The 12,637-nt window shown below is 31.3% G+C and overlaps 1 protein-coding gene and 1 long non-coding RNA gene across 2 annotated transcripts; one reads left to right on the plus strand and one right to left on the minus strand.

The window, feature by feature from the left end:
- Positions 1 to 4,399: 4,399 nt before the first annotated feature.
- Positions 4,400 to 6,671, minus strand: LOC128195979 (uncharacterized). The gene is made up of 3 exons (XR_008247980.1): positions 6,533 to 6,671; positions 6,313 to 6,385; positions 4,400 to 4,639 (listed from the first exon to the last, which is right to left on the minus strand). It is a non-coding gene; the product is annotated as an uncharacterized LOC128195979 (long non-coding RNA).
- Positions 6,672 to 8,461: 1,790 nt separating this feature from the next.
- On the plus strand, positions 8,462 to 10,482 carry LOC108324991 (alpha-1,6-mannosyl-glycoprotein 2-beta-N-acetylglucosaminyltransferase). Its single transcript, XM_017557962.2, has one exon. The coding sequence runs from the start codon at positions 8,950 to 8,952 to the stop codon at positions 10,246 to 10,248; it is 1,299 nt and encodes a 432-aa protein (XP_017413451.1). The 5' UTR covers positions 8,462 to 8,949; the 3' UTR covers positions 10,249 to 10,482.
- Positions 10,483 to 12,637: the final 2,155 nt, after the last annotated feature.

The raw sequence follows: 12,637 nt of genomic DNA on the forward strand, positions 1-12,637 counted from the left end.
CAATATTAAAATGACAGTGTCCTAGTCAAGTGTATGAAGTAAGAAGTAAGAAGTTTTTTGGGATTATAAGGATATTACAAAACGTTTATAAAAGGCTTTTCAAAGATTGTGGCACCTTTAACAGTCTCAAAGAGCAGTTGTTCGTGTGGAAAAACATGTATGAACAAAGTTTTGTAGAACTGAAGAAGAGGTTGAGTAGTGCCTTTGTATTAATCATTGTTCACATAGGAAAACCTTTTAAGGTTTATTATGGTGCTTCTTACCAAGGAGTGAGTTTTGTGCTTATACAAGAGAAGATTCATGAAAAGAATTATCCTACTCGTGACTTGGAGTTATCAACAATGGTGTTTACCTTGAAAATACGGAGAGACTATCTTTATGATGAACAATTGAAAGTATTTAATGACCAAAAGAGTTTGAAATATGTGTTTGATCAAATGATTTATATATGAGACAACATATATGGATTGAATTATTGAAAGTCTATTACTTTTAACTAAAATATCACCTAGAGAAAGCTAATGTAGTGGCAGATGTGTTGAGTAGAAAGACAATTTAAATCTCATCCTTTATGATAAAAAAGTTAGGGCTAGTAAAGCAACTTAGGGATATGAAGTTGAATATGGATTTAGGTGATAATTCCATTAGTTGTAGTCAATTGACTATCACTAGTTATTTTCTTGAACTGATAAAGGACAAATGGTTAACAAATTCAAATATGAGGCATACAAGGAAATTTGTAATAACTAATCAGGCTAAGGATTTTGATATTGGAAATGATAGAATGATAATGTTTACAGAACGTGTTTGTGTGCCAAAGGATAAGATGATAAAGAAGATGATGCTAAAGAAGGGCAATAAATACCATATTAGTGACATAATATATATATATATATATATATTAAATATTAAATGCATCCTTCTTATACCTTCTATAAAGTAAGAGGTTTGTTATCCTTGTAATATTGTTTTTCCTTTTGTTCCTTTTTCTTTTTCTTTTTTTTTTGCTTATATGTATACTATTCTTTTAAGGTGTGTTCGTTTGGAGTTATTTATTATTTATACTAAAGTGAAAGTGTGAATTTGTAAAAATATTTTGTGTTCCTTTGAATTAAAGGTGATGAGAGCATGAAAATGTGAGATGTGTCTTTCATATCGTCTTATGTAATAAGAAGAGATTTGTGGATAAATTTATTCATTTGACAAAATTACTCTTGGTTTACCTTTAACACATGCAATCATGTTTGTTTATCCTATGTTTTTGCTTTTCTTCAATGAGTTATTATTTTGAGAGATTCCTCAAATACAATTTAGCTTTCTTTCTTGCACAACATTTACCATTAATTACATTTAAGAATAATAATAATTTCTAGAAATATAAAACATATCTTTTATAATTATTATTAATTGTCAAATGTTACTAGACTTGCTTCCAAAATAATTAATAATATCTAAATATTTAATAACAAGAAATAATAATAATAATAATAAAAAAATAATAATAATAATAATAATAAAAATAATAATAATAATAATAATAATAATAAGGATTAAAAAGTAATTTTACATATTAAAATACTTTTTATTCTGTCATAATTATTCCATCACATACAAATTTTTACAAATTTTATTCTAAATCCATTTACTTTTATTTTCAAATCTCTTAAAAAAAACATAAAAACTTTTATCTTTAAATCTTCTCCAAATTTATTTATTTACTCTTTCTCAAATTCATTTTATCTCAACGCTCTTCCTCAAATTCATTTACTTAAGTAATGATCCCTAAAGTTTGGATTTAACTACTCAGTTCATTAATCATTAATCAAAACTTTTTGTTGACTTAGTATATATATATATATATATATATATATATATATATATATATATATATATATATATATATATATATATATATATATATATATTAGTCAGTAATAGATGAAGCATAAAATGGGGGTAAGTCTTTATTCCTCGTATTCCACATAATCTTCTAAGAGCAATGAATATCATTCATAGTTTTACCCTACTACCACTAGTACAATTAAAGGAATAGACACCGGTTATTTTCAGTCATAAACATCAGTTTGAGAACCGAGGCATACATAGGTGAGGTAAAAAGTATTCGCCTCGGTTCTCTTTAACCGAAGCAGTGTCTAGGATTTGACTCGGTTCAATGAACCAAGGCAATATCAGTTCTTCTGGGAGTCTTCAGATTGGGTATTCAGGTTGGGTATCCTCCGTGAATGTCATCGTTTCGTTTAGTTATGACTCTTTTTCGGGAGACTCATTGATCTTGCAGGAAGCAGAAATGGTTGGAGACATGAAATTCTTTGAGCCCTTTGTGGAAACAGCTGGTGATCAAACCTTCACAGGTTTCAAAATTTGATCTTTCCCATTTTCTTTGTCATCCAAGGAGTCTAGAAAAATCTGCAGAATACCAATAAAGCCTCTTCTAGAAAAATCTGCAGAATAAGTAGAGATTGGAAACGGGAGGACCATGGCGACGGGATGTGAGCCTTCATGTGCGAACAATGAACGAGAAGCCCTAAATCAGAATCGCGCCTCCACCTGCAACCACAATCAGACCTGCAGAAACTAGATTTAACACTATATAACCATCACGCAAGGATCCAATTCAGAAATCGCGCCTCCGGAAGCAACGCGAACTGCATCAACCCTAATCGCACAACCATGGCAACTCCTGCCACGGCGGCGACATGCTTTAGGGATTCTGGTGACGGTGGCACGATTAAGGGTTTTGGTCGCAGAGTTGCAGGTCTGGTGATGGTGATGGAAGAAGGTTGAAATGCGGTGGCTGGCGCAACGGTGGAGAAGAGGGGTAGATGAAATTCACATTAGGGTTCTGTTTATGGATTTGTTTGAGTTTCCCTCTTTGCAGGTGATGGCTGCGCGCGACTTGGAATGGTTACGCGTTCTCCGGGGCCATGGATGTGCTCATGGCGGAGAAGATGAAGATGGTGGTCGCGGCGTCCATGGAGTTTGGACGAGAATGAAGGCGTTGTGGTGGCGGCTTGCGAGTTTGCGCGTGGTGGTCGGCGGCGTGGTTGAACAGCGGTGCTTGCGGCGACCCTAATGGCTGGTGATGGTGGCGACCTGATGCTGGGGTTTGGTGGAGAGGAGAAATCGTGAGGCGGAGGGACGCAAAGATGAGAATAGCGAGAGTGCGAGAGAGAAATCGTTTGGTTTTTTTATTTTAACCTAAGGGTACTACCTCAGTTATATTTAAAATCGGTGCCTAAACCCTTTAAGTGCATCAGTTACACAGCAAATCATGCCTAAACCATTTAAAATTCATATTATATGCTTCAGTTGGCCTTCTACTCGAAGCAGTAACATCTATAGGCATCGGTTCATATATAACCGAGACATATAACCACTCAATATTTACCGAAATGCCACCGCACTTTTATACGCTTCAGTTTCAGTAGTACCGAGGCGTATATATAGCGCGTTAAAAAAGCCTTTTTCTACTTGTGTACATGGGTTTTATTATAATGTCATATAACACATTTTATAAAATTTGCTATTGAATATGGTACAGTATTTATAAATTTCAAATATATATCACTTCCAAATAATCATTTTATTTAATAAAAAATAAATTATAAATTATAATTATTATATATATATATATATATATATATAATAATAGCATTATTATTATTATTATTATTATTATTATCTTTTATATTCATTATTTTTAATTGATTGATTAATATATATATATATATATATATATTTCTTTCAATGAAAATAATAATATAATTTTAAAATATTATAAAAGGTATTGTAAATATTTAAATGTTACAATGGTTATGTTAATTTTTGTTTAATTTTTGACATAACCCTTGACTAAGGAAAGCGGAAAAACATGGCCACAACCCACTTAATTTTCTACACACATTTATGTATTTTAAAAGAAATTGCTTTTTATCAATTAACGGCAAAATACTAAATGCATATTCACCTTTTTAAAAATGTATAGCAATAAATATATAAAGAAAAAATAAATTATTTATCTAAAGTTAATTTGTATGGAAAATAAATAATTATGACAATATATAAAATTTAATGTTATAAAAAGTTTGGAAATATGGCCATTTCGTTTTTTAAAATTATGATTTTAATTATAAATTGTGTAAAAAACAATAAGAATGTCATAGCCCAATATAATTTATTTTACAGTGTGAATAGTTATTTCTTACTTAAAACAACCTTTTCATAAATTATTCCTAACAATATTAATAATGATACAAAATATTATATTTTTAAAATAAAAATTACCTTTTGTTCTAAGTTTATAATTTTGTAAACTCATATTATCATAATTAAAATATTATAATTTTTAAAATTTCCATGTCAACAAGAAAAATGATGTAACATCTTAGATTATATAAAATTATATAATACAGTAGTCCACATTTTAATATAATAGAACAGTTAGAAAAGACTTGCAGATAAAGTCTTAAGGTTACCATCATTCCAAAATGGCTATAATTTAAAATTTCAAACACAAAAGAGTATTTCAAAAATACACAAAACGCCTATGAATCCTAACTAGGCTAAGCAGCGACATCATCTTCCTCCAAGACCTGCTCTAGAGGCACTTCACCTACCTCTGCTCACATCCAAATGGATGATCATTGCAAAAAGGACACACCACACACAAGCAGACACAAAACAAACAGAAGGGTGAGCTAGATATACAAAAATCATGTTATAACAATCACACATAACATACAAGTTTAATTCCAAGTTGTTGGATCACATAACATAACTTGTTACACTTTAAAACTTGACTCGTCCGGACTTAGAATGATTGCCGAGCTATGGCGGGTCATGCACTCGTGGTGGCTTCTACTGCTTTGCAAAGCCATTGCCAATGGGTTTCACCCTACCACACTCACGAGGTTAGTCTATACCACGCCTTGGAGCATACTGTAAGCCTCCAAGATTAAGACCTCCTGATACTCCTCACGACATAGATCGATCCTCTCTAAGTGAGAAGAAAGACTATTGGAGCTTCAGGATAACCCCCAAGACTGAGCTTCCATGCACATCATTCTAAACATACTAAGGGCACCACCATGGATCCTCTCCTTGAGAATCATGGAATTACGTCCATTAACCACACTTTCACTTTAAACCATATACATCACTCTTATATTCATACACTTTCACTTTAACCATATACATCAATTACACTTTACATCTCAAACAACATTGTATTAAAACGAAACCAAGATAAGGAACTAAGAAGCACATACAACTCAGATGATTCGCTCAATGCACCTGATTCGCAAGGCGAGACAGGACTTGCTCGCACAGCGACACCTCTCGCTATGCGAATTAACTCGCAGAATGCACCAGACTTCAAACCTTTCGCATAGCGCACTTAGGTCACTGTGCGAGAGCCTAGACAGAGACAAACCCCCTAAAACCCCTCATTATACGCCCAATTCGCCTTTCGAATTAAACTGGCAGAGGCTCCAGGCCACCACTAGTCGCACAACGACCAGATTCGCTATGCGAATCACCAAACAGAGAGCAGCACCCTCTAGTCATTCGTACAGCGAACCAGCTCGCACAACGAATGACTCAAATAGAGAGCACCCCCTGCAGGGACTCGCTATGCGAGACCATTCGCATAACGAGTCTGCATAATCCGCAGAACGCAAATTCTACAGAATTATGCAACTCACACACCCTTTACCATTTCTAGTCATTTTCCCCAACTTCTAACACCCCTAATTCGTGTTTTATACTTAATTAAACTTATCTAGATGATCCCAACCCTCCTTACTATCAATCTAGAGTGATTAAGACTCAAATTTAACTCTAAAACACCAATTTCCACAACTTAGGGACCCAAATCCAATTCTACTACTATGAACATGTTTTTGACCATTTTAATGACTCAAACAAGTCACAAATAACCTCCCTATACTGACACAACAAGCTACAAGAGCCCTAGACTCCTAACTCTCAATTTCCCTATCTCACTTCCTCCAAAGTAAATTGAAACACTCCAAAAACTCTAAATTTTCTATCTAACCAAAGTTATAGCAGATTCCACACTTCAATTACTTCCAATTTGATCAATTATAACAATTCAAACTCATCCAAATCAATTCCAGACATCACAACACAATTTCATACATTTCAGTTTCAGCATATACCAAACCATATACTTAAGACCTAAAATACCACTCCAAAACAGCACACCAAGTTAAATTTCAGCATACATAATATCATACCACAAATTTAATGAAGTATTCTAACTCCCATTACCTCAAAGTTGAACTGCCCAGCTCACAAAGACTCCACAACAGTACCTTGAGTGGTGAGAAACCTAAACAGCACCCTACAAACCACCATTGGGTGATCAAGAACAGCTCTTAGAGCTAGAGTTTGACAACAAAGTAGAGAAAACGTTCTAGTTACATGCAACTAGCAGAACCGCATGTTCTAGGTTCCAAAAACAGCGGAGGAAACAAGAAGAACTACTTACCAATCAGAATAAAGAAATTGATCGGTCAAATACGGAACCCTCTACGTTGCGGATACTTGGGCACCACCTGATCGGAAATCAAATGGCTCAGAGAGGAGGAATGGTAGAGAGAAGGTAAAGAAAAATCTAAGGAACTGAGTTCTAGAGAGATATAGAATACTTAAGCTAATGGACTAGGATATTTGAAAAATCTATTTAAAGTCTGGTTCCATTAACGTAATACACATTTTTACTCTTTTAACTCTATTTTTCAGGTTCTCACAAGTGACCTATTATAAAATTATTTATGTAATCTTACAAATACAACTATAAATGAAAAGGCAAAAGGAAAGGAAAGGAAAGTTTAACATAATTGTCTTAAGGATTAAAGTTTAAAATTACAAGAAAATTGTGAACAATATATCCTTATTATCTGCAGCAAGGTAGAAGATAGTTATAAAATTTCATTGTCTTTGTTTACACTAAAACTTATCTCAAACATTGTAAATTATAAACATAGAGAGAGCCAATTTAAATTTAAAGTGATTTATGTAACCTACCTTTTAGACATTCTTTCAACACTAAAGTTATTAGATGATTCAAATTTATTCATAACAAAGTCATTCAGCATTTTTAATAAAGATTTATTAGTGACCAAGTAAAATGAACATTTGTGAACATTCAAGTATTTACATAACAAAAATGAAAAATGAAAAAAGAGAGTAAAGAAAATAAAAGAAAAGAAAAGACATACAAATTGCACTTTATAATCCCTACATTTGAATGGAATAAAATAATTTAAACAAAGAATAATATTACTTTTTATTGTAATAAAAATTCAAATAATACAAAATTTAATATTTTTTATTAAACAACTACTATATTAATATTTATTCAGTGATTATTAGGTTAATATTTACCAATTAATTAATTATTAGTTATTAATTAGATAAATAATATATTAATTGTTATTAATTAAATAAATAATATAAGCAATTTATTATTCATTAGTTAAATAATAAATATATTATTTTTTATTAATTAAATAATTATTAGGTTAATATTACTATTTAAAAAATTAATAAGTCAATTTTTATTGAAATAAATAATTTACATATTACTATAATATTTGTTAAATAATTTATATATTAATATTTTATTAACTGAATACTTAATAAATTAATAGTTATTGACTAAATACTTAATAAATTTTATTAAATATATTTCTTCCACTTTTTTATAAAATACACTAAACTTAAACAATGAATCCACTATTAAAATCATAAAAAGAATGAAGAAATAAAGGAATTTAGAAGTAAAATTAAAAGTGAGACAATACCAGTTATATTTCTTTCAATAAAGGCCAAAACATTAAAAAATACAAAACAAAGTTTGTTAAGAGGAAGAATTAAAAAGGTACCATAATAACTTACTCTAAGAACAAACATATTTTTAAAATAGCAAAAAAATATTATATATAAAAAAGAGAAAGGCACAAAATTTACAAGAACAAAAATTCATAAATAAATTAGGAAAAATAAAATGACAATGACTTTTATATTAACTATTGGAAATACAATGTGAATCTATTATTTTTTATGATAACAATAAATAAATAATATAATAATTTTTTATAACAATAAGTAAAAAATAAAAAATTAGATATTATGATTATTATTAAAATGAAAAATATTATTAAATTTAGAAGGAAAATCAATATTAAAATAATTAAAAAAAGAAATACTCTTTATTAATTTTTATAATACTAGAATTACAAAGTATTTAAGGAGAAATTATGATAAATTATTATGAAAGCACATAATAAAAGTAAAAGTAGGAACCATGAATTTTTGAAGTCTGAAAATTCACTTGTTTCCACTAAATAACATTAAATTGATATTTTTCCTTGACTTTCTTGCTTCTCATTGCCGTCATACCCGACCCGATCCATCAAATCTTTGGTTTTACCATCGCCCTGCCTGCAGTTCAAACCTCTCTTTCTGTCGTGTTTTATACGTTTTATTACAAAAAATCTTTTCCCTTCTTCTTCCAAGTCTCCGCCTTTCTCATATTTTCTGCATCCAATTCCACGTTTCTTCTTTCCACTCCACTTTTGATCCCATACCCAAAAGGGTCGTGTTTATTTTACCACCACAACCTTGGTTTTTGTGTCTGATTCTATTTCCATGTTAGAAGAAGTGCAAAGTTTTGTTCTTTAGCTCCAAGTAAAAGTGGTTTTTCGAGATGACTGCTTCAATCTCTACATCAAAGCCATCATTATAGGTTTTGGGCACTCAAAACTCTTTCTCTTTCTTATGATGTATCTATTTTTTTTATCGGTAGTTCATATTTTATGGTCAATTTGCTTGTATATATCATGTTTGATGTAATTTGTGAATGAATTTAGAGTCCTTCTGACTTGCCACTGTATTACTGTTATGGCTGCTAACAAGAAACCCCGCCTTAGACTTAGAGATGTGGCCTTGTGCCGCCTGTTATCTGTGGTGTTTGTTACTTTATGTGGAGTTTTGCTTCTGGTCTTTCTTCTTGCATCAAATTCAACATCAACAACAATTGTGACTCATGATACTGACAATGTTGATGCATACCATCATGACTTGAAGTTTGAGAAGTGGCATGATCTACCCCAACAGAGTGACTTGTCACTTAGATTGGAAAAGATAAATGGGTTGCCTCCAAGAAACTTGGATTTGTATCCGACTCTTGCGAAGGATCATATCATTGTTGTTCTGTATGTTCACAACCGGCCTCAGTATCTTAAGGTGGTTGTTGAGAGCCTTTCTCATGTGGTGGGGATCGGCGAGACCTTACTAATTGTTAGTCATGATGGGTACTTTGAGAAGATGAACAAGATCATTGAGGGTATCAGGTTTTGCCAAGTTAAACAGATATATGCACCCTATTCACCCCATTTGTTTTCTGATAGTTTTCCTGGAGTTTCGGCTGATGACTGCAAGGATAAGGATGATGCCACAGTAAAGCATTGCAAAGGGAATCCTGATCAGTACGGAAACCATCGCACACCAAAGATTGTATCGCTGAAGCATCATTGGTGGTGGATGATGAACACAGTGTGGGATGGTTTGAGAGAAACGAGGGATCATTCTGGTCATATTCTTTTCATTGAAGAAGACCACTTCATATTTCCCAATGCCTATCGCAACTTGCAGATTCTAACTTCGTTGAAGCCTAAGAAATGTCCTGATTGTTATGCTGCTAATTTAGCACCTTCTGATGTGAACTCTAGAGGTGAAGGGTGGGCAACTTTGATTGCTGAGAGAATGGGAAATGTGGGTTACTCTTTCAATAGAACTGTTTGGAAGAAAATACACAATAAGGCTAGAGAGTTTTGTTTTTTTGATGACTATAATTGGGATATCACAATGTGGGCAACTGTTTATCCTTCATTTGGTAGTCCTGTTTACTCATTACGAGGTCCTAGGACAAGTGCTGTTCATTTTGGGAAATGTGGCTTGCATCAGGGTCAGGGGGAGAATAAGGCTTGCATGGACAATGGCATGGTGAACATTAATGTAGAACAGCCTGACACAGTTTCTAACATTGAATTAGATTGGAATGTCCACACATATGAGAATCAACCTGGTTATAAAGCAGGGTTTAAAGGCTGGGGAGGTTGGGGGGATCATAGAGATCGTCACTTATGTCTGAGTTTTGCCAACATGTACCAATCTACACGCATTGCCTCACCTATGTAAGAGTTAGTTTTTCTTGCTGCTGCATCTCTTCTCTCTTTTTTGTTTGTTGTTAAGATATCTTGTGAGAAGATTAGGTTTTAAACACACGAATTGATATTAGACATTCATAGAGGTGTTAGGGTTGTTGATCACTTAGACAGACATCATTGAATCTTGTGTACTGGTTGTAACATTGAATGGATAATCATTAATATTGGTTGTTCCTAATATGAAGGAAGCCTTTGTATTACGTGAACTACTCTCTCACTCTCTCTGTCTATGTGTTAAGTTATAATAAAGTGCATGTTTTTGGCCTTTGAGAATTTTAGTTTTCTGTATTTGTTTCCTACCATGTTTCAGAAACATGAAAGTAAGATTTATACGCTTCATTGTATTTTTGTTCGTCACTTTGCCGTGAGCTCAAGGATTCAGCCAAACACTGGATTCTACTTTTATTTGTAAGCTAAACAGATGGGGTTATATTACTATTGATGTTTGAACACATAACATATGGATTCAATCATTGATGTCATTGATACTCGGCATGATAAGCATGCCAAATGTAAAATACCACATAAATGCTTCTAATTTTGCTGTTGACTCAAACACTGGAACAGTTCAATTGTGTGTACTTAAGATGGACAGGAATGTGTAAGCACAAAATGTAACTTAATAAAGAGCATCAATTTTGTTTATCATTGCCTCAACAGTGTTACCTAAGAAATAAAAAGTGACAAGTTTTTATAGAAAATTACACTCTTTAACACTGAAATTTTATGCTGTTTGTGGAAGATAGAACATTCTTTTGCTGTTAAATAAAACTGGAGGCTACATTTTATTAGTTCAACCAGTTTTCATTAATTTCTTCAAGTTTTTCAAGTTGTACTATGCATACAAGTTATTCATTGGCATTGTGGCTTAACAATTTTTAAGGGCATATGCATTAAATATCAAGTTTAAAATCATTGAGTTGAGATGTAAATAAATGGGTTGTCAGCATGCAGAAAAGGGTTGACAGATGTTATACGTTGAGATTTGGTCTTGAAAGTTGTTGAGTGAAAAATTTGAATGTTCTAAGTAAAGTTAAACTTGATATGCTATCTGACATTTGTGTCTGAAAGTTAGTTATGAGAGATGTCAAGAGATTTTAGTTATGCAGAGAGCAATGTTATTTATTCGGAAATAGTTTCACTCAAATTGTTATTATTTGACAAGTTCATGTTGAACACCGGTTTTAGATTTTTGTTATTCTAAAGTTCTATTTCTTTTGTGATCTGCTTGATTTTTTTGTAAATCCCATTCAAATTCTCCTTCGTAGAAGACATATCTAGCCGTTAGATGGTATTTTGATAAGGAATATTTAAAGGGTAATTTATTTTTATTAATAATTTGAAATGTTTTATGATAAATTATATTGTTTGGATAATTTTAAAAGAAATTGAAATTGTGAAAAATTATAAGAGTAATTTCACGAATTAAAATTAAAGAATTTCATATTTATAAAAAAGGTAAGTATTTTAAGTTATTCGTGCTTCCCTTTCTCTTATCTATATTTCTTTTATACTTTCTTCATGGTTTGACTTGATTTTAGTTGGGACATCATCAATTCAAATCAAATCACAACACCTTAACTTGATTGATATCAAGCATTGTCACTTTGATATTTTTTTAATTGGTATTGGTGGTACTTTCTTTAATCATGGTTATTTTTCAGATAATATCGTTAGGTTTGTTTTTATTTTTTATTTTTTTGCCAATGTTAGTTTTTTTTTTTGTTTTTTGTTTTTTGCCAACATCAATGGTGCATTTTGGTTAATGTGAAAATATATATTTTTTTCTGTTGGGGTTATTTTCTGACCAATGTTAACTATAGTTGTTTATTTAACTATAGTAAGACTTTTTTGTATTAACACTGGTAGGATTATTTCTCAATCAATGTTAGTAAGGTTTTTCTATTGACCAATTGTTTTTAACCAATGTAAGTAAATATTTTTCAATCAATATTGATAAGAGTTATTTTTTGGTGGAATGTTTTCTTCACTTATATAAGCCAAGGTTATTTCTGAATTAATGTTACTCAAAGTTTTCTTTACTAATGTCCATAATACTATTTTTCAAATACATGTTAATTATATTTTTTTTTTACATCTTTCATGGATTTTAATTTGTCAATGTACATATGGATTTTATGTTAATTATATAAGGGTTTTTTTAGCCCCAAAGTTTCCTTTTAAAGGGAGATTTCTTCACGTACCTCCATATATTTAAAAAGTTTCAATTTTTTTAGTGTATATTTATAATTATATAATTTATTATGTAATTTTTATTATTTATTTTAAATTGTATAATTCGAAATATATATTTTTATTTTAAATTTAAGATTATATAATTCAAAATATGAATTTTATAT

The sequence above is a fragment of the Vigna angularis genome, chromosome 3 (genome assembly GCF_016808095.1).
Source record: "Vigna angularis cultivar LongXiaoDou No.4 chromosome 3, ASM1680809v1, whole genome shotgun sequence".
NCBI lineage: Eukaryota > Viridiplantae > Streptophyta > Magnoliopsida > Fabales > Fabaceae > Vigna > Vigna angularis.